Source organism: Canis lupus, chromosome 13 (genome assembly GCF_011100685.1).
Source record: "Canis lupus familiaris isolate Mischka breed German Shepherd chromosome 13, alternate assembly UU_Cfam_GSD_1.0, whole genome shotgun sequence".
NCBI classification, from domain to species: domain Eukaryota; kingdom Metazoa; phylum Chordata; class Mammalia; order Carnivora; family Canidae; genus Canis; species Canis lupus.
This window is the reverse complement of record NC_049234.1, coordinates 49,712,930-49,739,540: the sequence shown is the minus strand read 5'-3', so window position 1 is coordinate 49,739,540 and position 26,611 is coordinate 49,712,930. Positions and strand designations below refer to the sequence as shown.

The window sequence follows — 26,611 nt, the reverse complement described above, 5'->3', positions numbered from 1 at the left end:
TGACCTTCAACTCTTCTGGGAATCTCTAGGGCAATTTAATGGACTGCAGAGTGTATTCACAAGATGGCCTGGGTGGGGCCTGAACTTGTGTTCTCTTTTAACTGCTTTTAGGCGGAGAGGAGATAGGAGAGGATGAAATTTCTGTCTTGCATCAGCACCCCAGCTCCCCCTCACTGTGGCCCTGGACTCTTGTCACTTTACTCCATAATCCCCACGCACAGCCTCTTCCGGTTGCCACCACATGTGGAATTTTCCAAGAGGCTAGCATTTTTGTGGTTGTTCCCAGTCTGGGACAATAATCCTGATGCCAAATCTCTCCCCCGTGTCTGTCTTGGCCCCTTCACCACCCCCCACGTGGTGGTGTCATCTCAACATTTCTTCAAAGGTGTCTGGTGTTGTCAGCTCATACTGAAGTGGTTGCTACTAGTGATGTTATTTGTGGAATTTTAGCCTAAAAGTGGAACCCTTCAGTGACTGAGAAATAAAAAATGTTTAAACATAATTTCAGAAAACTTGAGGACCATATATACATTCATACCTCTCCTGAATTGGGATTCGTGTAGAATATTGCTCATGAGGGGTTCCTAGCTGGGTAAAGCATCCTACTCTTGACTTCCGCTCAGGTCATGATCTCAGGGTCATGAGGTAGAGCCCCGTTTTGGGCTCTGTGCTTGGGATTTTCTCTCTCCCACTCCTTTCCCTTGTGTTCTTTCTCTCTCAAATAAATAAATAAATCTTAAAAAAGAGGAGGTGGGGAGAAAAGATTGCTCATCACTAATCCATGCTTGATTTACTGACTTCTCAAAACTTCATAGGAGAGGCATTCCAGGACTGTGGAATCCTTGAGATCTGAGGCTGTTTCACTTACTCCAGGAGCTGACACATAGCTGACATTCAGTAAACATGTTTGTATATTTAGGAGAGAAGCCACCAGTATTCTCTGGGCTGACTTTTTTTTTTTATGTTCCTCCCTTTCTGCATAAATCATAGACTCAGATCTCATCCCTGCAAAACCAAACCAAACCAGTGTCTCCATAACCCACCCCCTGCCTTACCCTACTCCCTCTCATGTGCCCCTGCCATCGGCCTTACCTACCGTCCTTTCTCTTTGTGGAGAAGAAGAGTGTGATCTGCCTTGAGCATCCATTATTCACAGAAACTGTGCCCTCCACATTCGTCAGTAGCCTCTTCATTGAGAAACCGGCTGGACCCTGTTTAGTCTCTTAGACGTGCTGCTGTTGATTGTTTCACGTGGGCATGACTCCATCATGGCTTCCCTGACGACATACTGTTCCAGTTCTCCTAGGACCTCTTTAGGGCTCTTCTCCCCTCCTCCACTTCAGAGTCTCTTAATTTTTATCCACTGCCTCATAAACACAGGTGTTGCCAAGGCATCTAACACTGGTCTCTGCCTCCCTCCCTTCCCTGTAGAGCATTGCTCCCAAAGGTGCTCCACATTGACCCCCAACATTGGCATTATTGAGAGCTTGTGAGAAATGCAGAATCTTAGCTCCTACCTTGGGCTTCCTGCATCAGAATCTGCATTTTTACCAAGTGACTCATTTGCACATTAAACTGAAGGACTGCTGGTCTGTAGCAGCACTGGCTAATGGAAATACAGTGTGGGCCACATGTGTAATTTAATATGTCTAGTTATTACATTTAAAAGGTGGAGAGAAGGGGCACCTGGGTGACACAGTTGGTTAAGCATCTGCCTCTTGATGGGGGCTCAGGTCATGGAGTAGAGCTCCGTGTGGGGCTCTCCGCTCAGTGTGGAGTCTGCTTGGAACTCTTTCTCTCCCTTTCCCTCTGCCCTTCCCCCTAAAATAAATGAATACATCTTTAAAACTAAAGAGAAACAAATGAAATCAATTGTAATCATACATTTAACTCAGTATATCCACACTGTTACAACTTCAATATGTAGCACATATAAAAATTATTGCAATTTTTTATGCTTCTTCTTTCACAGTAAGTGGTTGAAATTGGAGTATATTTTACTTTCACTGCACACCTGGATTCACCCCACAACATTTTAAATACTCAATAGCCACATGACTAATGGCTACAGTATTAGGCAATGCAGCTGTAGAGTTTAGCATGAATATAAGAACTTAGGGTTTAAAGTGAAAAAATTTGCATATGAATCTAACTTCAGCACTTACCAGCTTCATGATCTTGGGCAAATTTCCCTCTCTGCACTTCCTTTCCTCATCATGTTAGCAGGGAGTAATATTCACTATCCCACTATTAAAAAATAAATAAAATATTTTAAAGTAAATAAATATATAAATAGAATTTTATTTTATTATTATTTTTTTTATTTATGATAGGCACACAGTGAGAGAGAGAGAGGCAGAGACACAGGCAGAGGGAGAAGCAGGCTCCATGCACCGGGAGCCTGATGTGGGATTCGATCCCGGATCTCCAGGATCGCGCCCTGGGCCAAAGGCAGGCGCTAAACCGCTGCGCCACCCAGGGATCCCTATAAATAGAATTTTAATTTAAAATCCAGTTAGTTAACATATCAGATGTAAGCAATTTATTTATTTTTTAAAACTTTTATTTATTTATTCATGAAAGACACACACAAAGAGAGACAGAGACATAGGAAGAGGGAGAAGCAGGCTCCATGCAGGAAGCCCGACATGGGACTCGATCCCAGGACTCCAGGATGGCGCCCTGGGCCAAAGACAGGCGCTAAACCACTGAGCCACCCAGGGTCCCAAGATGTAAGCAATTTAAAAACTTACTTTCCACACTTATATGATGGCAGACTCTGGAGGCAAGCTTCCTAGGTTCAAATTGTAGCTCTGTCACTTACCAGCTGTGCCTGTTTCTTCATCTAAAAGAGGGCTTAGGGGATCCCTGGGTGGCTCAGCAGTTTAGCACCTGCCTTTGGCCCAGGGATCGAGTCCCACGTCGGGCTCCTGGCATGGAACCTGCTTCTCCCTCCTCCTGTGTCTCTGCCTCTCACTCTCTATGTCTATAATAATAATAAATAAATAAATAAATAAATAAATAAATAAATAAATAAATAAATCTTAAAAAATAATAAAATAAAAGAGGGCTTATAGGGGCACCTGGGTGGCTCAGTGGTTGAGCGTCTGCTTTTGACTCAGGTCCTGATCCTGGGGTCCTGGGATTGAGTCCCTGCAGAGAGTCTGCTTCTCCCTCTGGCCATGTCTCTGCCTTTCTCTCTCTGTGTCTCTCATGAATAAATAAATAAAATCTTATTAAAAAGATAAAAGAGGACTTATAATAGTCTCTGTACTATGGAGTTTTTGTGAAGATTAAATACACAGAAATTCCTCACACCAGTACCCAACCCATAGTAGGCACTGCAAATTATAACAATAATAAAGGACCCTTTAACAATAATACCTATGGGTTTGGGGATATTGGAAATGCCTATTATGATGTTAAATAAAAGAAACAGAACACAAAATAGTTCTTGTAGTATCATCACAACTGTATTTAAAACAAAGTAGCTTAGTACTATGGCTAGGAGTGAAGCCGTAAGTGAAATGCTTCACTTAGTGAAGCACTAAGTGTTAATTGTGATTATGTTTGGGAGCTAGAATTTTCAGTGATTTTTTTTCTTTCTGCTTTTCTAAGTATGCATGAATTTTGTAACAAGGAGAACCAAATTAACTTGTATTTCTTAAATTGTTTACTGGTTAAGAGAATGGGCTCTGGAATAAAATTCTTTGGGTTCCCTTGAGGGCATTATGTTAAGTGAAATAATTCAGACAGAGAAAGACAAATACTGTACAATCTCACTTATATGTGGAATCTAAAAAAAGCCAGACTCACAGAAATGGAGAATAGAATAGTGGTTGCCAGCAGCTCTGATGTGGAAGAAAGGGAAAAAAGGTCAAACCTCTAGTTTTAAGATGACAAGTTGTGGGGAATCTGATATTCAGCATGGTGACTGTAGTTAACGATATATTAAAATACTGGAAAGTTGTGGGGAGCTTGGGTAGGACAGCTGGTTAAGTAGCTGACCCTTGGTTTTGGCTCAGGTCATGATCTCAGGTTCATGATCTCAGAGTTGTGAGACTGAGCCTTCTGTTGGGCTCTGCATTTAGCACAAAGTCTGCTTGAGATTCTCTCTCCCTCTGCCTCTCCTGCTCATGCTTGCTCACTCTCACTTAAAACAAGTACATAAATCTTTAAAAAAAAAAAGCACTAGAAAGTTGCTAAGAGTAATTCTTAAATGTTCTCACTGCACAAAAACCTTGTAGTTATATGAGGTGACGGATGTGTTAGCTAACTTTATGGCAGTAATCATGTCTTAGTATCTATGTATCAAATTATCACATTCTATGCCTTAAACTTATATAATGTTATGCATCAATTATATCTCAATAAACCTGGGGAAAAAAAAGAGATGGAGGAATAAAAGATTCATTTCATAGATGTCAGAGAAGCACATTTAACTTTAATTATATAAAATTTTGAAATAAAAAAATTCCCAGGGCACCTGGCTGGCTCAGTCAGAGGAAGAGTATGCAACTCTTGATCTCAAGGTTGTGATTTCGGGCCCCACATTGGGTATAGAGATTACGTGGAAATAAAATCTTTAAAATAAAATAAAATAATTCCCTAGGCTCCAATTCTGGCTATGCTATTCACTATTGATGACTTTGGATAACTTGCTTAACTCCTTGTGCCTTGATTTTCTCATCTATAAAATGGGAATAATAATTATACGTCACTTATAGGAATTGTTGTAAGGATTAAATTATGTAATACCTGTAAAGGATTTAGGAAAATGCCTGGCACATAATGACAATGTTTTGAGAAGAAGAAGAAGAAGAAGAAGAAGAAGAAGAAGAAGAAGAAGAAGAAGAAGAAGAAGAGGAGGAGGAGGAGGAGGAAAAAAGTGAAGATGATGGTTGGTGTTAGTGACATGTGACTCCTCTGGTTTGAAACTTGGTGATCCTATTTATTAGCTATTGGAGTATGGGTATGTTTTTCATCATCGCTAAGCCTCAGCTTCTTCATCTATAAATGGGAATAATAACACAGGTGTAGTATCACATAGGATTGTTATGGGTGTTAAAAAAGAAAGCCACAAAAAAAATAAAAAATAAAAAAAGAAAGCCACAGGCCCAAAGCTGAGTCATTTTTGTCAGGCTAAGTCACCAAACTGAAGCTTGCTACCTAATTTAATTGTAGTTTCAACCTCCCCCAGAAATGTGGTCTTGTCAGTCAAAACTTTTCTGATCAGCACCCACACAGTAACCTGTCACACAGACCCTCTCTATTTTCCACCCACTTCTGCAAGGGAAGATGAGGCGATCTGCGTGGTAAGGCCCTAGCCCTTTACCTTAGGGGAAGATGACCTTGTCTGGAACAATCCAGTTGCTACTAACTCAGCGCACCACCCCCTTCCTATAAAAACCTTCCATTTTGTACAACTCCTCAGGGCTTCCCTCTTCTTGCGAGATGGGATGCAACTGGATCATGACTCAATAAGCCAGTTAGATCTTCAAATTTACTCCATTGAATTTTATCTATTTATTTATTTTTAAGATTTTATTTATTCATGAGAGACACACACACACAGAGGCAGAGACATAGGCAGAGGGAGAAGCAGGCTCCATGCAGGGAGCCCGATGTGACCCCAGGACTCCAGGATCATGACCTGAGAAGAAGGCAGATGCCCAACCACTGAGCCACCCAGGCGTCCCTGAATTTTGTTTTTTAACGTGGGGAATTAATAAGATCATTCATGTATAGTGCTTGGCTCATAGTTAGCTCAATATTAATTTAAAAAAAAAACTAATTGGAAAAACAGTATCTACCTCATAGGTTTTTTTTTTACCTCATAGGTTATTGTGAAAATAAAGTGAGAGCCCTTTGGAAACTACTATGAGGCACTAGTTATGTCAATTCATGCCCACTAGATGGCCATAGACACCACCAAATACAGCTTGGCTCAACTAAAGATGGCGCTGAGGGAAAACCTAGTCTCACATCTGTGATTATACTGGAATGTAGTGATCACATATAGTATTTCAAATGAGTGAACTACCTGCCTGGGCTTAGGAATCATTTTGTTTGATATATAGATTGTAAAAAAGAAAATAAAAGGAAAGGAAAGAAAGAAAGAAGAAAGAAAAAGAAAGAAAGAAAGAAAGAAAGAAAGAAAGAAAGAAAGAAAGAAAGAAAAAGAAAGAAAGAAGAAAGAAAAAGAAAGAAAGAAAGAAAGAAAGAAAGAAAGAAAGAAAGAAAGAAAGAAAGAAAGAAAGAAAGAAAGAAAAAGAAAGAAAGATGATTTTGACTAGGGACTCTGTTCTAATTCCACATTCACCTCTGTCAGGTTCCATTTTCACTTCTGGACATTTCTACATGCACTTATGCTCTGGCCTACTCCCTTGTTACTCAAGGTATGGTCCATGGTCCAGCAGCATCAGTTTCAACTGCACTTGTGGAAGTGCAGCATCATGGGCCTCACCCTAGATTTGCTGCAGACGCAAACTAAACTCTTGGATTTCTCTAAAGACGTCACGCTGGCCATTGTACATGCTGGTCTTCCCAAATCAGAAGCACCTCCTTCTCCATCTGCTGGGCAAATGGGCCTCTTATTTATCCTTCTTACTTAACCCATTAGTGAGGGAACCAGCAGGACAGTAAACCAGTTCAAAGGAGAATGGAAGAGACTAGTAAATATATGGTCTGTGGGGAAAAAAGAACTTTGGAATAAGACTGCAAAACCACATGTAAACAATACTGCTTTCTATCATCAGAGCAATAAAACAGTAACATTTGGAGTTACCTTTTCTACCAGCAATATCGTTTGCCACTTATCTTCCACAGTTAATATCTAATAGACTCTAGGCCCCATCACCAGTAAATAACAGGGCAAATAAGATGTAGAGTCTGATGAGCCCCACTCAAGCTTCTTAGACAATACTCTAGTGTGACTCTGAAAAGGCACATAATATATTTTGCCCTATTTGCAAGTTTTCAATACTTTTTCTTAAAAGTTTATTTATTTATTTATTTTTAAAAAGATTTTATTTATTTATGAGAGACACTCAGAGAAAGGCAGAGACATAGGCATAGGGAGAAGCAGGCTCCCTGTGGGGAGCCTGATTTAGGACTTGATCTCAGGACCCCAGGATCATGACCCTGAGCCAAAAGCAGACGCTCAGCCCAGGTGCCCCTTTTCTTAAAAGTTTAAACTTGGTGACAGAGATAATAAGGAACATGTTGAGCTGCTAAACTTAATATCATAGAATATGTTCATTTCAGAGGATGAAGTGAAGATCTACACCACAGAGCTGAGTGGAAAGGAAAACAAGATAGAATTAGGTTTGTCTTTTAAAAGATCTCTTCCTGACCTTCTTTGAGCCCCACTACACTAACCATAAAATGGCTATAACATCTATTTCATATGGCAGTTGATTTCAAATATTTTGGTCTTGGGAGTCCCAGACCAAATTTTAATACTCTTGAAAATTACTGAAGATCTCAAAGAGTATTTCCTGTTATATCTATCAATATTTAATTATATTAGAAATTAAAACTGAGGAATTTAGAAAATATTCTCATTTAAATAAGAAGAATAAACATTATTTGTTCACATTAATAACAATTTTTAGGAAAAGAAACTATGTTTTCCAAACCCCAGAAAGATTTGGCTTTGATTCAGAGGACCCAGTTAAAGTTTCCACAGTGCCTCTGTTACTTCAATAATTTCTTAAAAAAAAAAAAACAAAAAAATTTTATTTTTAGTAATCTCTACACCTATCATGGGGCTTGAACTCACAACCCCAGGATCAAGAGCCTCATGCTTTACCAACTGACCCAGCCAGACACCCTGCAATTTCTATTTAGATGAGATTTGATAACATGCTGGTTTAAGACAAGCCTAGGAGTGACAACATGTATTTTTGGGATTTATATGGCTCGATTTACTATACTGCCTAATTTTTATAAAACATCCTCTGATCTGTAGGTCTTGTGTAATCAATTAGGAGTGGGTTATACATTGATGGTTACCATTACTTGAACAGGTGTTTTCTTAAAGGCCTTTTATCATGGTAATATCACTAGATATTAGAATTAATCCCTGCCTCTTGAGGGCAGGGATTTTTAGTAGGTGTTGTTCGCTGCTAATCTGGTTCCTGGGACAGTGCATAGAGCATTTTGAAATATTTGTGGAATGGATGAATGAATAAAATGAATGACATTTCTAGAATCATATATCCTTCTGGATAGTGTGTATGGTTTCATTCAAAAATAACCATTTAAAAAATATTTTTTAACTTGCAAGTTATGACCCTGGAGGTTACCCACCAATATTTCAAAGAGGGCTCTAAAAATTTCTTTGTGATAAGAGTCATAAATACTTTTTGAGAATTCTTCCCAAATTAATATAATTTAAAGTTACTGATTAGTTAAAATTCTGAGAACCATATGTAATGAGCTAGCAAAAATGTTTTCAGTAAAGTCTCAGTTTCGGCTATTATTTCTCTGCTTTCTAGCTTTTTGAAATTGGGTTTCTTTTCTTTAACGCATCATAGTGCCCTTGAGATCCACTCACATTGTTGCATGAATCAATTATTGATTCATATTTACTGTGGAGTAGAACTCTGGTATGAATTACCATAGCTTAATTGTTCACTTGATGAAGGATATTTAGGTTGTTTCCAGGTTTTGGCTATTACAAATAAAGCTGCTATGAACATTCATGTTCAGGCTTTTGTGTAAACATAAATTTTCAGTTCTGTGGGAGAAATGCCCAAGAGTACAATCTCCAGGTCATATGGTATTTGCATGCTTAGGTTTTTTTTTTTTTTAAGAAACTACCAAACTGTATTCCAGAGTGATTGTACTGTTTGACGTTCCTGCCAACAATGAATGATTCAGTTTCTCCACCACCTTGACAGCATTTGATGTTTTTATTTTAGCCATCCTGACAAATGTGTATTGGTATTTCATTGTGATTTGCATTTCCCTAATGGCTAATGATATTGAATATCTTTTCATGTGTTGGCATCTATATATCCTCTCTAGTATAATGTCTGCTCATAAATTTGTTTTCTAATCAGGTGGGTTTGGTTTTTTGTTTGTTTCTGTGTTTTGTTTTGTTTTACTCTGGAGTTTTGAGATCTCCTTATATATTCTAGATACAAGTCCTTTGTTGCATATGTGGTTTGCAAATATTTCCTCCCAGTCTGTATTTGTCTTTTCATCCTCATTACAAGGTCTTTTTTTTTTTCTTTCAGATTTTATTTATTTATTTGAGAGAGAGAGTACAAGCAGAAGAGAGGAGGGGCAGAGGGACAAGCACACTCCTGGCTGAGCGGGAAGCCAGAAGTGAGGGCTCAATCTCAGGATCCTGAAATCATGACCTAAGTTGAAGTCAGACACTTAACCACCTGAGCCATCACAGGTGCCCCCTCATTACAAGGTCTTTTACAGAGCAAAGGTTTTTAATTTTGATGAGGACCAATTTACCAATTTTTCTTTTTATAAATCATGCTCTTAGCCTCAAGTCTAAGAACACTTTCCCTAGATCCTAAAGATTTTCTCCAATGTTTTCCTCTAAAATCTTTCTTTGAGGATTTTTTTTCTCTTTTGAAGAATAATTACATACAATATTGTATTAGTTTAAGGTGTACAACATACTGAATGGATATATATATATATATATATACACATTCAAAAATGGTCACCACAAGGGGTGCCTGGCTGGCTCAGTCAGTGGAATGTGCAACTCTTGATCTCTAGGTTGTAAGTTCAAGCCCCATATTAGGTGTAGAGATTATAAATAAATAAACTTGAAAAAAACTTTATAAAAAATGGTAACCACAATAAGACTGGTTACCATCTGTCACAATACAAAGTTGTTATAATATTATTGACTTAATCCCCTGTGCTGTACATTATATCCTTGTGTCTTTTTTATTTTATAACTGGAAGATTGTGGTGTTTTAACAATATGAACTTCCAATCAATGAGTATAGAATATCATTCCATTTCTTTTTTTTTTTTTTTATCATTCCATTTCTTTGTGTCGTCTTCAGTTTCTTTGGCAATGTTTTACACTTTTCAGAGTACTGGTCTTTTACTTTCTTGATTAAATTTATTCCTACATATTTTATGCTTTTAGTGCTTTTAAAATTCTTTTTGATGTAATTTAAAATCTAAAAGGTACACATTTTACATTTAAATCCATATTTTACTGAAACACAGCCATGCCCTTTCTTTGAAATATGGTCTGTCTGCTTTTGTACTATATCGCAGTGTGGACTAGTTGTGACAGACTGATCCACAAAATCTTTTTTTTTTTAAGATTTTATTTATTTATTCATGAGAGACACACAGAGAGGCAGAGACATAGGCAGAGGGAGAAGCAGGCTCCCTGTGGGGAGCCCAATGAGGGACTTGATCCCAGGACCTCAGGATCATGATCTGAGTTGAAGGCAGATGCTCAACTGCTGAGCCACCCAGGTGCCCCTGATCCACAAAATCTAAAGTATTTACTCTTTGGCTCTTTACAAAAAGTGTTGACTCTTGTTCTGGGCTGACAAATGCTGAGAAAAACTATATGGAAATATTTCTAAGGTGTAATATCAACAGTTTTTTTTTAAAGATTTTATTTATTTATTCATGATAGACACACACACACACAGAGGCAGAGACACAGGCAGAGGGAGAAGCAGGCTCCATGCAGGGAGCCTGACATGGGACTCGATCCCGGGTCTCCAGGATCACACCCTGAGCCAAAGGTAGATGCTTAACCACTGAGCCACCCAGGCGTGTCCCACAACTTCTTTTCCTCCAGACCTAGGGCTGATACCTATGGCTTGGAGTTACCATCTTTGTGTATTACCGCACTGGTCCCTTACTGCTTTTTTTTTTTTTTTTAGTTTTCCAATACCGGCCTGGCCAATCCCTTATGTTAAATTCTTTGGGAGGGACACCCGGGTGGTTTAGTGGTTGAGCATCTGCCTTTGGTTCAGGGCGTGATCCCAGGGTCCTGGGATTGAGTCCCACATTGGGCTTCCCATTGGGAGCATGTTTCTCCCTCTGCCTATGTCTCTGCCTCTCTTTCTGTGTCTCTCATGAATAAATAAATAAACATCTTTAAAAAAATTCTCTTTGGGAGAATTCCTAGTGAGGCTTGTGTTTTCTCCAGACTGGATCCTGAATGATACAGGGAATATTTCACGGGATCAACATTTGACACATAGGCATACAAGGCAGGAAAAAAAAAAAAAAGGTCTGCCAATTCACTAACTTGTTGTGCCTCTTTGGCAACATTAGTTCTCTTCTCCAAACTTCTCATCAAGATTTGCTGAACTGGGGATCCCTGGGTGGCTCAGTGTTTTAGCACCTGCCTTCGGCCCAGGGTGTGATCCGGGAGTCCCGGGATCGAGTCCCACGTCAGGCTCCCTGCATGGAGCCTGCTTCTCTCTCTGTCTATGTCTCTGCCTCTCTCTCTCTCTCTGTCTCTCTGAATAAATAAATAAAATCTTAAAAAAAAGATTTGCTGAACTGTTACCAAAATTAGTGTTCAGAATTAGTAAATATCTCAGAGGGTGCTTGTCTAGGGAGAAAAGAATCAGTAAATCAATATTATTCTCCAATACTATATGAGTTATTGTTAGAGTGCATGAATGTGTTTCTTTCAGAGTAACCTTTCTTTTGTTCAATTTCTTAAAATGAAATCTTTTGATACAAAATGATACATGCATATAATTTATTTTATCACATACATGTACTGGTTTGCTAGGGCTGCTGTAACAAAGTACCACAGATTGAGTGGCATAAATAATAGAAATACATTTTCTTTTTTGTTTTTAAAGATTTTATTTATTTATTCATGAGAGACACACAGAGAAAGGCAGAGACACAGGCAGAGGGGGAAGCAGGCTCCATGCAGGGAGCCAGATGTGGGACTCGATCCCAGGACTCTAGGATCACGCCCTGGGCCAAAGGCAGAGGTTCAACTGCTGAGCCACCCAGGGGTCCCTAGAAATACATTTTTCTTGAAGGTGGAAGTCCAAGATCAAAGTGTTGGCAGGTTTGCTTTCCTCTCAGCTATTCTCCTTGGACTGCAGATGGCTGTCTTCTGGGTCCTCACAAGGTTATCCCTCCGTTTTGTGTCCTAATCTCCTCTTCTTGTAAGGACACCAGTCACACTGCATTAAGATCTACCCTAACAACCCTCTCTTGGGTTTGAACTCTTGTTTCCTGGATCCTGTGTCTGTTTTGGGTCTACTTGCTGTGATGTCAGTTTAACGTTTCAGGATTCATCTATGCAGCAAACATGTACTGAGCTTGTGTCAGGCATGGTGCTAGGCACTAGGGATAGGCAGGTAAGAGAAACAAAGCTACTGCCTACAGGCTGCAATGGCTCTGTGACAGCACAATGAACCAATGTGACTGGAAATCAGAGCAGAGGACCACTTGTCTGGGAGCACAAGAACTGCCCCCTTTACAAATGTCAACATGGAAAAAATAGAAAGGGACTAAAATGTATTGAGTTGTACCATGTCTGAACACATGTAGGTCCTTACCTCATTTAATACTCATACGAGGGCAGCCCGGGGCGGGGGGGCTCAGCAGTTTAGCGCCGCCTTCAGCCCAGGGCCTGATCCTGGAGACCCGGGATCGAGTCCCGCATCCGGCTCCCTGCATGGAGCCTGGTTCTCCCTCTGCCTGGGTCTCGGTGTCTCTCCTTAATTAGTTATGATACCTGCTTTAGGAGGAGAAGGATGGCGAGGTGGGGGGCTAGCACCGCCCCTGTAGCCCCGCCCCCGCAGCCCCGCCCCGTAGCCCCGCCTACTGTAGCCCCGCCCCGTAACTACGCCCCACGTAGCCCCGCCCCATAGCAACGCCCTGTAGCCCCGCCCCTTGCAACCACTCCCCGTAACCACGCCCCACGTAGCCCCCCACTGTAGCCCCGCCCCCTTGTAACCACGCCCAGTATTCCCCGCTCCCTGTAGCCCCGCCCCCGCAGCCCCGCCCCGTAGCCCCGCCCACTGTAGCCCCGCCCCGTCACTACGCCCCACGTAGCCCCGCCCCATAGCAACGCCCTGTAGCCCCGCCCCTTGTAACCACTCCCCGTAACCACGCCCCACGTAGCCCCCACTGTAGCCCCGCCCCCTTGTAACCACGCCCCCTGTAGTCCCGCCCCGTAGCCCCGCCCCCGTAGCCCCGCCCCGTCCCCGCCCCCCGCCAGCCCGCGGCCGCTCGGACCTGGGCGCCCCGAGCAGGGTTCGGATGGCGGGCCGCGGAGGGAGCCTGGCGCTCGGGGCGGTGAGCTTGGTGCTGCTGCTCCTGGCCCGGGACGTGGCAGGTAGCCCTCCCCGCGGGTCTGGTCGGCCGGCACGGCTGCGGGCGGAGTATCCGAAAGTGGGTCTGGCCCGGGGCTCCCAGCCCCCCGGTCCCGCGGCCCTCGGCGCACCCGTTACTGGCGGTTCCCCGCAGCCTGGCCTGTGCGCGTCTAGGGGCTCGAACGGGGGGGGGGTGCAGGGCTGGGGGTGCAGGGCTGGGGGATGGCCCTGGGGCCAGCGCCGCTCTTTCCTTCTTGCTTGGCCTTGGCTCCGGGCCTCTTCTTAGTGACACCCAGCTATCTGCTGTCTCTCTCCCTTGAAGATTTTCTGGAGCCCAAGATTATTAGAATTTGTGTGTGTGTGTGTGTGTGTGTGTGTGTGTGTGTGTGGACACGGGGGCCCTCACTGAACCTCTGCAGGAAATGAACAGGAATTAGGGATTGTGAATGCCAAGTGCATCAGGCACTCTGAGGCTTATGAGAAAGGGGCTTTAAGTCCAGCCAGACTTGACACCTGTTTGAAAATGGAATTAAAATGGTAGCACCTAATGTTCAGTTTTGCGTCTGTTACCCTGAGCCACAGAGGAGAATATGGTGAATTAGTAAGAGTTACTTCTCTTTTATTTCATGGCTCCGAAATGCTTTTTCAAGCCAATGTGTTAGGGTGGTCAGTTCCAGAATCCGTACCAAATATTCCTTATGTGTGCCTGCCAGGAGAGGTGCCAGAAAACAACTTATTACCCTTCTTTGGGGGTGTGGGTGATGGGGGCTGTTCCAAGAAGCGAGGTGTCTGAGAGGAAGGGAGAGGTTGTGGCCAGGATAAAGCATAAGCTGGATTTTAAAAGCCCCTTATGAATAAGAATTGACCTTAATCATATACTTTAAGATGTCTGTCTTCTTCTCACAGCCTCTTTGGACTCTTTGAGCTCTGAGTTTGGTCAACCTTCAGAATACAGAACAGTAAGTAGGAGCCCACTTGTATTATTTCCACTCCCATAGGGTTCGGGTTGGGGCTAGTTTTCAGGTCTGACCTGCCAGGTTTTTTTTTGTTTTGTTTTGTTTTCCCCTAACCTGCCACTTTTGAAACTGTTGACTGCCTCTTTAGAAATCAGATTCTAAGGCAGGCCTTTTGATGCAGATCAAAATTGTAAATTTTGGCCAGAAATAGCTCAGTCCTTGAAGGCCTCAGCACTTTGTTTCCTTTAATAGTTTCTTTGATGACTCAAAAAGTCCTTGGTCTAATGGTTATGTCTTGTACTAGACATTTTATGAACATTATCTAAATAAGTCTGTGGAAGCAAATGAAGACCAACTAAATGAAAACAAGCAAAAGCAAGATTTCAGAGCTTGATGTGTAGCACAGGATTCAGCCACACATCTTTTGTGTTTTGGTGGAAACTCAAAGGCTGGCAGAGGAGAGAGAAAGCGCTATAGTGGGAAGAAGGGAGGGTTTCAGGTGTGCCCTGATTGGAGGCTGTTGGCCTGGGGAAGCTAACTAGAAGGTGGGCTAACTAGAAGCAGACATCCTATGTGAAGGGTAAGATGTGCATATTTGGCTTTCTCTGGTTGGTGCTAAGTTAGAAGTGGGGAAAAACATTAGTGAACTTGTCAGTATCAATCAAATCCTGGCCATTTTGGGCTAGTTGTTATGTAGGTTATTGTTTGGCTTCCTGGATTGTCATTAAAGATAGCTGTTTGACTTCTTACAAGTCTGACTTATACTAGACTGGCTTCCTGGGTTGGTTATTCTAAATAATGAATTGGTTTCCTGGGTAGGCTGCTGTAGGTTGTGGGTCAGAGTTTTTTTTTTTTAATTTATTTATGATAGTCACACAGAGAGAGAGAGAGAGAGGCAGAGACACAGGCAGAGGGAGAAGCAGGCTCCATGCACCGGGAGCCCGATGTGGGATTCGATCCCGGGTCTCCAGGATCGCGCCCTGGGCCAAAGGCAGGCGCCAAACCACTGCGCCACCCAGGGATCCCCAGAGTTTTTTATATACATATGTGTGTGTGTGTGTGTGTGTGTGTGTGTATTAGAAAGAGAGAGAAAAAACACATAAGTGGTAGGGGAGTGGGGTGCAGAGGGATAGAAAGAATCTTAAGCCCAGCATGGACCCTATGGTGGGACTCGATCTTGTGACCCCAAAATGATGACCTGAGCCAAAATCAAGAGTCAGACGCTTAACTGACTAAGCTACTCAGGTCCTCCAGAGTTCAATTTTAATAAATGATCTTACATTGTCCGTATGTATATTCAGTCTCTCAGTCCTCATAGTGACCTTGTAAGATATTATTTTATGTATAGGGATATTGACCTCAAGGGGTTAAGTAACTTTGAGTATTCAGAGTAGACCTCTTCCAGGAAACCTTCTCATCCCATTTTCTAACTCCAAAGGAGATATAGATGCACTTTTTCTTTGTTTCCATTCAACCTATACTGCATCATCATCATCATTATCATCATCACATGACAGTGTAGGGAAGATTTATTTATTTATTTAAGATTTTATTTATTCATGAGAGACAGAGAGACAGAGAGAGAGAGAGGTAGAGACACAGGCAGAGGGAGAAGCAGGCTCCATGCGGGGAGCCCGATGTGGGACTCGATCCCGGGTCTCCAGGATCATGCCCTGGGCCAAAGGCGGCACTAAACCTCTAAGCCACCAGTGCTGCCGTAGGGAAGATTTAAAAGCTTTACACTTCTAAGTTCTCAACTGGGGCCTCTTGAACACAAGACAGTAAACAAGCAAGTTTATTAATAAGTGCATCACACATACACACATGGAAGCATTCAGAGATGAGTAACTCAAAGAGGTGGTTTAGAACTTTGACTTATATAGAACAAATTTCTAGAGACCTGACAGGACAAAGTAAAATGGTTTTAGGCTTCCAAGGGTGGGATACTATAGGAAGGTAAATATATGAGAAGAAACTACAGAGTAAGGTTTGTTTGCAGGTTCCTCTGGGGCCACCTTGGGTGGAGTCTAGAGTTGTCTTCAGTAAAGGAGAAACTATATTCTGCCTTTGGGCAGAAAAGGGGAGAATACAGAGCACTTTTCTTGGGATTGCTACTTCTTAATTGCCTTTAGCTCAAAATATATTTTATGTCAAAGAGTCATATTTTTGGGGTGACATATTCTGGTTTCCTTCAACAGTAAATGCTATCTCATCATAGCATTGAATTGTAATTGCCTGTTTGTCTCCTTTCAGTAAACTGTATACTCCTGTGATCAAGTATGATGTCTTATTTGTTATTTGGTGTCTAATCTTCAGCTCTTAGAAGACCCCAATAATACATTTTGATCAGATGACTCCATTTTTGGGTGGTTTGATTTTCTCTCAGAAAATGGTAATAACGGGAAGCCTGGGTGGCTCAGTGGTTTCGTGCTGCCTTCAGCCTAGGGCATGATCCTGGAGACCTGGGATCGAGTCCCACGTGGGGCTCCCTGCGTCTCTGGCTTTCTCTCTACCTCTCTCTGTGTGTCTTTCATGAATAAATAAATAAAATCTTAAAAAAAAAAAAAAGAAAATGGGAATAACCCACCTCCATCTCAAGGCTGGGATTAGGGTAAGGTGAGTTGGGTGCCTAGGGTGCAAATTTTTTTTCTTTTTCTAGGGTGCAAATTAAAAAGAAATATTATTTATTCATGAGAGACACAGAGAAAGGCAGAGACATAGGCAGAGGGAGAAGCAGGTCCCATACAGGGGGCCTGATGTGGGACTCGAGCCTGGGACTCCAGGATCATGCCCTGAGCCGAAGACAGGCGTCCAACTGCTGAGTTGCCTAGGCATCCTGCTAGGGTGTAAAATTTAAAAAGGCACTCACTCTCAGGAGGCAAATGCTACAGGATTATTAAAAGAATGAATTACTCAAGAGATTTTTGTTTTCTTCCCCAGTTCTGTTGCCACTGCTCTGGTTTAGGGTCCCCATTACCTCTTACCTAGGCTAGCATAGTGGCCCCCTATGCAATTTTCCTGAACTCTTTATTATCTCCACTTCCTGACCCCGGCTACACACTGCTGCTGCAATTCCTTTCAAAACTTCAGCTCTAGGGATGCCTGGGTGGCTCAGTGGTTGACCGTTTGCCTTTGGCTCAGGGCATGATCCCAGGATTCTGGGATCAAGTCCCGCATCAGGCTTCCCACATGGAGCCTGCTTTTCCCTTTCCTGTGTCTCTGCCTCTTTCTCTCTGTGTTTTTCATGAATAAATAAAATCTTTAAAAAAAAAAAAAAACAACTTCAGTTCTAAGTACAGCATGTCCCTATGCAGAACATAGAGACTTCCCAGTGTCAACAGTGTCCTTACTGCAGCCAATCTTTCTACCTGTACCTTCCACTGTTTTCCCATAGCTTATGCTCTTCTATCCCTATGCTAGTGCCACACTGTTTTTTTTTTAAGGTTTATTTATTCATTTTTTTTAAAGATTTTATTTATTTATTCATGATAGTCACAGAGAGAGAGAGAGAGGCAGAGACATAGGCAGAGGGAGAAGCAGGCTCCATGCAGGGAGCCCGACGTGGGATTCGATCCCGGGTCTCCAGGATCGTGCCCCGGGCCAAAGGCAGGCGCCAAACCGCTGCGCCACCCAGGGATCCCTATTTATTCATTTTAGAGAGAAAGAGAGTACATGGTGTGGGGAGAGGAGAAAGAGGAAGCAGACTCCCTCTAACACCTCTCTTCAAATCTTATTCATTTATTGAATTTTTCAAAAGAAAATATTCAGAGTATAAAGCTCTGAGAATTACTTAAAAGCATATCACATCCTTCTACAAATATTGATTCTAAGAAATAAGTAAAAATGCGAGATGGCCCTCTTCCAGAATGAGAGTGTCTTCTAAAGCTCTGAGGAGCAGTCTGCCATGGGTATAAACTCTCTTCTATAGTTGGCATGTCGTGGCATGTAATTTAGAGCCTCCCCTGATGGTGAACCTATTCTGAATTGTTTCTCTTCTGTCATAAATTTGGGTAACTGAATAAAACTAAGGGTTGGTAGAGGCATAATTTATTAATGAAATTATTTGACCTCATTGATAAAAGTGAAAAGTATTTATTCGTAAAGCCTCATGTTTCCACTCAGAAAATCCAGGAAGTGAGTGGCCTAAATTTAATGAAGTTAAATGGTGGATAGCCAAAGTTAACTTTGAAATCAAGAGAATGAGACTGGAAACAGACTGGAATACCAACATTGTCTTCCAGCTGGCTAGATACCTTGGGGATCTGAGAGACATCAAAGATCTTCTGCTTAAAAAACAAAACACAACAAACAAAACTTCCTTACCAGCCTGTTAGTGCTCCTCAAAATTCATATGTTAGTCATTCTTTGAGATGAAAGCATTTGAAAGCTTCTGTTGAATATAAAAAACCCTAAGACCTTCAGGCTAAATAGATTGATTTTAATTAGTTGTTTATCTAGTCAGATAGTGGGCATAGGCAAGATATGTTTTAGTTAAAAAAAAAAAGGGAGGCAGGAAAGGTGTAGAGCAGGAGCTCCCTGAAATTGTGTGCCAAATTGTGTATCTCAGTGTATTCCCCTTATCTTCCAAATGTAGTCTAAGTGGATTGGATGTCAAGATGATTGGGAACAGCAGTTCCTAAGCCCAGTCCTAGCTGAATCAGAATTCAGGGGCCTCTAGACACATGGATTCTAACCCTGGAGATGCTAATTGAATCTGGCATGAGGTCCCAAATCAGTGTTTTCTTTTCTTTCTTTTTTTTTTTTTAAGTTTTATTTAATCCATTTAGTTTACAGTGTAATATTAGTTTCAGGTGGACAATATAGTGATTCAGCACTTCCATACAACACCCGGTGCTCATCACCACAAACGCACTCCTTAATCCTCATCATCTACTTCATCTACTTCACAGCCACCTTTTCCCACTAGCCGCACCCCCCACGCACCCCCCCCCCCCCCCCCCCCCCCCCCCCGCACCCCCCTCCCGCCGCCAGCCCCAACCTCCTCTCTGGTAACCATCAGTTTGTTCTCTGTAGTTAAGAGTCTGTTTCTTGGTTTGCCTCCCTCTCAGTTTTGTTTTGTCTTTCCTTTGCTTGTTTGTTTTGTTTCTTAAATTCCACATATGAGTGAAATCATACAGTATTTGCCTTTCTCTGACTTCTTTTGCTCAGCACAATACTCTCCAGCTTCATCCATGTCATTGCAAATGGCAGTAAATCAGTGTTTTTAACACGCTTCTGAGGTGACATGCTCAGGCAGCCCTGTGTGGGTCCACTGGGGCTAGTTGTTAACACTAAACACTCACTGAACACCTTCCGCTTAAGCAACTCACAAATGACCCTCTTCCTTCTCTCTGAACAATTGCCACAGCATAATGACCATTTCCTGGCTGTAGGTAGCCTACCCTCTTATTTGTATACCAGTAGACTACTTCCCATCAGTAGAGTTATATTCTTACCAAGACTTAAAGTGTGTGTGTGTTCACAAGCCTGTTGTGGCAGTTACCAGTCTCATTTTAACTAAAAATGTAAGGACAATAAAAACATGAGTATAAAGAAATAAAGTCATAGATTATATGATGACTGAATTGAATGCTTTTGAAAGACTTGGTAAAAGACATATTGTTAAAAAAAAGTTGCTGTCGAGTTAGGTGTAGGTGAAACAACTGTAAATAATTGTAACAAGATTTTTAAAAATTGTATATTACATTGTTTTAAATTCTCACAGTATTTTTTTTTTAAGATTTTATTTTTAAGAAATTTCTACAACTAGCATGGAGCTTAAATCTACAACCCCAAGATCAAGAGTTGCATGCTCTACCGACTGAGGCAGTCAGGCACTCCTTAAATTCTCACTGTATTTTAAAATAGTGGTTCTCAGCTGGGGGCAGTTTTGCCCTCCAGCAGACATTTAGACTGTTATTTTGATCATCATGATTGAGGAGTTGATACCGGCATCTAGTGGATAGAGAACATCCTACAACATACAGTCCAGCCTCCCACTCCAAAGAATTATCTGGTCCAAAATATAAACTGTGGTTGAGTAATCATGTTTTAAAGAAAGGAAAACAGTGTGTACTTGTGTGTACTTATTATGGGTATCATTTTTGCAGTGATAGCACACAGAACTCCTAATTATAGTTGACTCTTGAACAATATGGGGATGGGGATGCCGACCCCCCCCCCCCCTCAATAGTCAAAATTCTAAGTATAACTTTTGACTCCAAAATGTAACTGCTAATAGCCTACTGTTGACCAGAGGCCTTACTAATAAAGACTTGATTAGGGGCACCTAGGTGACCTAGTTGGTTAAGCTTCCTGACTTTATTTTGGCTCAGGTTATGATTTCAGGCTCACGAGATTGAGCCCCTCATTGGGTCATTGGGTTCGACACTCAGTGGGGAGCCTGCTTAAGATTCTCTCTCTTCCTCTGTCCCTACCCCATTCCTCTTTCTCTCGTCCTTCTCTCTCTCTCTCTCTATTAAAAAAAAAAAAAAGAGAGAGAGTTGATTAATACACATTTTGTATGTGTTACATTCTTAACTTGGTATTTTTGTAAGTTAGAGAAAATAAAATGTTATTAAAATCCCAAGGGAGACAAAATACATTTAAATACATGTTGTTCAAGGGTCAGCTGAAGTTGAAACATTCAAAGGAAAGATCTCTTGTATCAGGATTAGATTCAGCTGCAAGTAACAAGAGACAAAATAGGAGCACACAGTGCTGCCATCCTAGAATGTGCCCTTTATCCTCCTGATGTATAAGATAGAGATTAGAGCTCCATGCACCCAGAAGCAGGATGGAGGAATGGACAGAGAAAAAAATTGAGGGAAACAAAGGACAAGTAACTGCTTTCTCTTAAAGGACATTCCCAGAAGCTACTGCACAGTAATTCCATGTATATCCTTAGCTACAAGGAAAATTATATTATAGTAGCATTACAGGTGGCCCTATGTGTCTTATATCCAAAAATTGGAAATTTTGTTTTTCATCTATGTGTTTTATGATAAAATGTTTAGGGTATATATATACATATATGTGTGTATATATACATGTGTATGTGTATATATATATGCACATATAGTTATTGTTTCCTTGCTTTAATTGATTTTATCAACTATACGACCAACTACCACTTGTCCCAATCTCATTGGATAAGAGGGCATCCACTCTGCCTGTGAGAGCAGCCTCACAAGGCATCATCTTAATGAGCTTTGGGCAGCATATCAGGCTCCTGAATGAGGGCTAAATGAGAGAATGGGAAGGGTCAACAAAACCTCTTTTACTTTAGATTTTAATCCATGGCCATCCCTGCTTAGGTCTTTATAAATCCAGATAATATCAATAGAAAAATGCACTGCCTTTATTCAGAGTGCTAAACCAGGATGACTTCTTTTATTCTGAAGTGAAAAAAGTGATTACCATTTACTAAAACAAGTATATATACATATATATATATAAACATATGTCTATAAAATAGAAATGTAGTGGACCATATATTTGACCTTTGTTAAAGTGAGACTGCACACCATGGTCTGATCGCTGTGACCACATCTAGTCCTGGCCCTGCTGGAGATTAGCAGCTGTGAGAAAGATATATCATTTGTCTAGCCTCAAATCCATCTAATCACAGGGTTGAGTTCCATGATGCCATGTCAGTTTCTTAGGGCTGCTGTACTAAAGTTCCACAAACTGGAGGAGTTGAACAACATAAATTGAATGTCCCACAGTTCTGGAGGCTAGAAGTCCTAAATCAAGGTGTTGGTAGAATTGGTTCCTCTTAAGGGCTGTGAGGGAGAATCTGTTCCATGCCTATCTCCCGGGTTCTGGGAGTCCCAGATGTTTTTTTGCTTGTAAATGGCATTCACTTTGTCTTCTCATGATCTTCCCTCTGTTTTAACTCTATGTCCAAATTTTCCCTTTTTATAAGGACACCAGTCATATTGGATTAGGGTCCATTCTACGGACCTCATTTCAACTTAATTTCTTATATAAAGACCCTGTTTCCAATAACGTCACATTCTGAGGTTCTGGTGTTTACAACTTTAACTTAATCACTTTTTGAATGGGTATAATTCAATCCATAACAACCCCTAAGGAAGGTCTAATTCTGAACCTGCTGTTTTCTTTGGTGCTGTTGGTTAAATGCCAGTATCTTAAAGGTCCAGACTAAAAGATTAAATTCCTGAGTTTATCTTGACATTATGCCAAGGGATTAATTAAGATGGAATGTAACAACATTCATTTGGAGTTAGTAGTAAAGTACAAATTACAAAGTGGGTATGATGGTGTGTCTTGGACTTTCGTTTAAAAATCAGCCAGACTGGGGTGCCTGGGTAGCTTAGTCAGTTCGGTGTCTGACTTTTGATTTTGGCTCAGGTCATGATCTCAGGGTTGTCAGGTCAGATCCTGCATCGGGCTCTGCACTGGGCATGGAGTGTGGTTGAAATATTTTCTCCCTCCCTTTCCCTCAGGGTCCTCTAAAAAAAGATAAAAATAAATAAATAAAAATAACCAGACCGAGGTCCTTTTCTTACATAGTAGGTATTAAACCATTGCTTCAATATTGCACCTGATTTTTGCATTAAAAAATCTTTTTTGGGCAGCACCGGTGGCCTGGTGGTTTAGCACTGCCTTCAGCCCAGGGCATGATCCTGGAGACTCAGGATCGAGTCCCACATCGGGCTCCCTGCATGGAGCCTGTTTCTTCCTCTGCCTGTGTTTCTGCCTCTCTCTGTGTGTCTCTCATGAATGAATAAATAAAATCTTTTTAAAAAAATCTTTCTTGTGTGTGGGAAATAGAACTATTTTTGTAGGATGTTCCTAGGAAATCTAGGAGACTTGGGACTTTGTCTTACCCTCAGCTATTTTGTGATGAGAATGTCTCAGTTTTGTAATTTCTGTTTTTCTTTCTCTTTTCTAGCCAAACTGCAATCAGTATAAATTACCAGGATGTCCCAGAGACTTTAGCCCTGTGTGTGGAAGCGACATGTCCACTTATCCCAATGAGTGTACTCTGTGCATGAAAATCAGGTAACATAGTTTTATAGTATAGACTGGTCAAGTTTTCCTTAGTCCTTTTTTTGATTTTTGATTACTTAGGAAGTAGCAATTCTTTTCTTGGATGTAAGAATCAAATGTGACATAATAGTTCTGTTTTCAGACTGACATTTAAAAAGGCAGAATCAGGGACGCCTGGGTGGCTCAGCAGTTGGATGCTTGCCTTCGGCTCAGGTTGTGATCCCGGGATCCAGGATCGAGTCCCACATTGGGCTTCCTGCAGGGAGCCTGCTTCTCCCTCTGCCTGTGTCTCTGCCTCTCTCTCTCAGTCTGTGTCTCTCATGAATAAATAAATCTTAAAAAAATAAATAAATAAAAAGGCAGACTCATTCAGTGCATTTCCCAGGTCAAAGTTAGAGAATGACATTTGTGAGTAGCCAACTATAGACCAGATAACCAGGTTATGTTACTCTCCACGGATGGGCAGTTTCCCCAAATTAAGAGTATATTTAATTCTTAAACTCTGTGACATATTCATCTTTCCTTTATTTTTACTCATATTTTTAAAAAATGGTTTTTTAAATAGGCCCCACACCCAATGTGGTTCTTGAACTTATGACCCTGAGATCAAAGAGTTGCATGTTCCACTGACTGAGCCAGCCAGGTGCCTCTTGAATTGTCTTTTAAATTCAGAGGGCATGTGCAAGTAACCTGTATCCCCTGCAATATGAACTGGGACATAGGTCTTAATCATTCCACCTAGTAGAATGTTAAGCAATGTATGTTATGCTTGATGCCCTTCATGTCACTCACAGGTGATGTGACTCCTATAGGTATGAAGCAGGGTGAATCACAGGGTTAAGATGCATTTCAAATAACCGTGTAGTGCCAATATTAAATTCATGAATTACTCAGTTTATTGCAAACTTTATCATACAAGTTAGTCACACAAGAAAGCTAGCGGAGGGGATTAATGAACCACTCTGAAGAGGATCCAAGAAGGAGGCATCACAAGGCAAGCAGTGAGGCACCTCTCCAGTGACAAGCTTTGGCCTTGATTTCTGTCACGCCACTCTGTGCTGACAGCCTCCAGCAGCATCTGTCCTGGCACAGCAAACTTACACCTATAGCCTGGATGGTTGATTGGCCTTAAAACGTCTGCCGGACAGCTTCTTCATTTAAGGATCTACTTGGTTGAGGGTAACAGTTGTATCCAAACATTTTTGCCGCATCAGCTCCATCCACTTGGTCTTACCATAGATGTTTTCAAACAAGTTACTTATCTGTTGGTTACAGAGCCAATGTGTATGGGCACACTCTAAGTCTGCATCAGACATTGACCAACAATTAATTATAGGAGTTCACATTGACCACTGAGACTCCATCTTGTCTTCCTCTAACTTAGCTTAATGTCAACTGTGAGTAGGAATCACATACAAAATAGCACCTTATGACAAGGGATGCTGATTTGTATTTTGGGGGTTCATTCTCTGGTGTCAGTCTTTTTTTTTTTTTAAGGTTTTATTTATTTATTCATGAGAGACGCAGAAAGAGAGAGAGGCAAAGACACAGGCAGAGGGAGAAACAGGCTCCATGCAGGGAGGCCACATGGGACTTGATCCCGGGACTCCAGGATCAGGCCCCAGGCCGAAGGCAGCGCTAAACTGCTGAGCCACCCTGGCTGCCCCTGGTGTCAGTCTTTAGTGAGTTACTAGGTCTTCTCAGTATGCGTTTTTTTTTTTTTTTTTTTTTTTTTTTTAATTTTTATTTATTTATGATAGTCACAGAGAGAGAGAGAGGCAGAGACACAGGCAGAGGGAGAAGCAGGCTCCATGCACTGGGAGCCCGATGTGGGATTCGATCCCGGGTCTCCAGGATCGCGCCCTAGGCCGAAGGCAGGCGCCAAACCGCTGCGCCACCTAGGGATCCCTCAGTATGCGTTTTTGAGGTTAGCGCCCTATACCCTAGGGTTAGAAAAAAGTGGCCAACTTGGGGCTTTTACACTCATTTTTTAACCAGATGTAGCTTTAAAAATGTTTAAGTTAGCATCACCTTAGAAGGAATCCAACGTATAACAACATGGGTCTTTTTGGTACAAAGAGTGGGACAGTTTCGGTATGGGAGGTAATAAATGTGTCTTTATGGTTGTTCAATTTGCAGGGAAGATGGGCGTGACATTAAAATAATCCGGAGTGGACCGTGTTGATGGAGCAGTCCATAGAAGAGAATTCGGAGAAACCACCTTCAACAGTATATGCTAGATGAATTCCATTTTCCCTTTTTCTCTTTCCTATGTTCTTTTGCATGGGATTTGTTAGCCCACATTTTCTGAAAGGAGGTATGGAAGAGAGCTAAGTGCAGTGACTGATAATTAAAACAAACACAAAAAATCCTTGTTTCTTGGCTTTTACCCCTTGAGTTAAGCTTAATGCCCAGGTGCCTTGTGTATTGCTTTATTTAGCTGGAATAAAAACAGCATTGTATTCAAGTATTGCTGTTCTCTCTTGAATACCCATTCTTACTCCGCAGCCTCCTGGTGGCTCTTTTCCTTTCAGGCAAAGGTGAATTTCATTAGGGCAAAGTGGAGTCTTCGTTGAGAGGGCAAGATTTATTCTACTTCCTCCTTCTTCCAAATCTTACAGAGTTAATGTAACGGGGACAGTGTTCTGCACAGAGCACATAACCATGAAATACTTGGAGCTGATTTTAGCCTGAGCCAGTAAAGTCAAAGAATCATGCAGGTTGAAATATTTACTAGATTCAATGTCTTCTTTCAGTAGTTTCCTCTCAGGGTTTGTGCAGGTATTTGGCTCCTTTTATTTATTTATTTTTAAAGATTTTATTTATTTATTCATGAGACACACACACACACACACACACACACACACACAGAGGCAGAGACACAGGCAGAGGGAGAAACAGGCTCCATGCAGGGAGCCTGACGTGGGACTCGATCCCAGGTCTCCAGGATCAAGTCCTAGGCTGATGGCGGCGCTAAACCACTGAGCCACCTGGGATGCCCTTTTTCTTCCTTTTAAGAGCAGTGGTTCTCAACTCCAGGGCGATTTTCCCCCAGGGGACATCCAGCAATATGTCTGGTGTTTTGTTGTCACAGTTGAAGGGTAGGTGCTACTGATATCTAGTGGGTAGACACCAGGGATGTTGCCAAACATCCTACAGTGCCCAGGTCAGCTCTCAACAAGAATTTTTTCAGTCCAAAATATCAGTAGTACTGAGGTTGCAACATCCTGTTTTCAAGTTTGATATAACTAAGAATAAACATTAGCAATAATAAAAGTGATGGGGGATTACTTTAAAATGATGCTTTCAGGCTTTCAGGTAGAGGATTTTGAA

At 41.5% G+C, this 26,611-nt stretch overlaps 1 protein-coding gene and 1 long non-coding RNA gene across 3 annotated transcripts in view; one reads left to right on the top strand and one right to left on the bottom strand.

The window, feature by feature from the left end:
- The window catches only part of LOC111098472, a 32,657-nt gene extending 19,892 nt beyond the window's left edge, over window positions 1–12,765 (bottom strand). Inside the window, exons 1-3 of one of the 2 annotated variants that reach the window (XR_005368380.1) lie at window positions 12,546–12,765; window positions 2,166–2,247; window positions 1,676–1,821 (exon numbers count right to left, since the gene is read on the bottom strand). This is a non-coding gene — a long non-coding RNA (uncharacterized LOC111098472). Of the gene's footprint in view, window positions 1–1,675; window positions 1,822–2,165; window positions 2,248–12,545 lie in introns of those variants that run through there. The other variant, XR_005368381.1, reaches the window with a different exon arrangement.
- Window positions 12,766–13,190: 425 nt separating this feature from the next.
- Window positions 13,191–25,748, top strand: SPINK2 (serine peptidase inhibitor, Kazal type 2). The gene is made up of 4 exons (XM_038556182.1): window positions 13,191–13,327; window positions 14,211–14,263; window positions 23,181–23,290; window positions 25,418–25,748. Exons 1-4 carry the CDS (start codon window positions 13,252–13,254, stop codon window positions 25,461–25,463), a joined length of 285 nt encoding a protein of 94 aa, XP_038412110.1. The 5' UTR covers window positions 13,191–13,251; the 3' UTR covers window positions 25,464–25,748.
- Window positions 25,749–26,611: the final 863 nt, after the last annotated feature.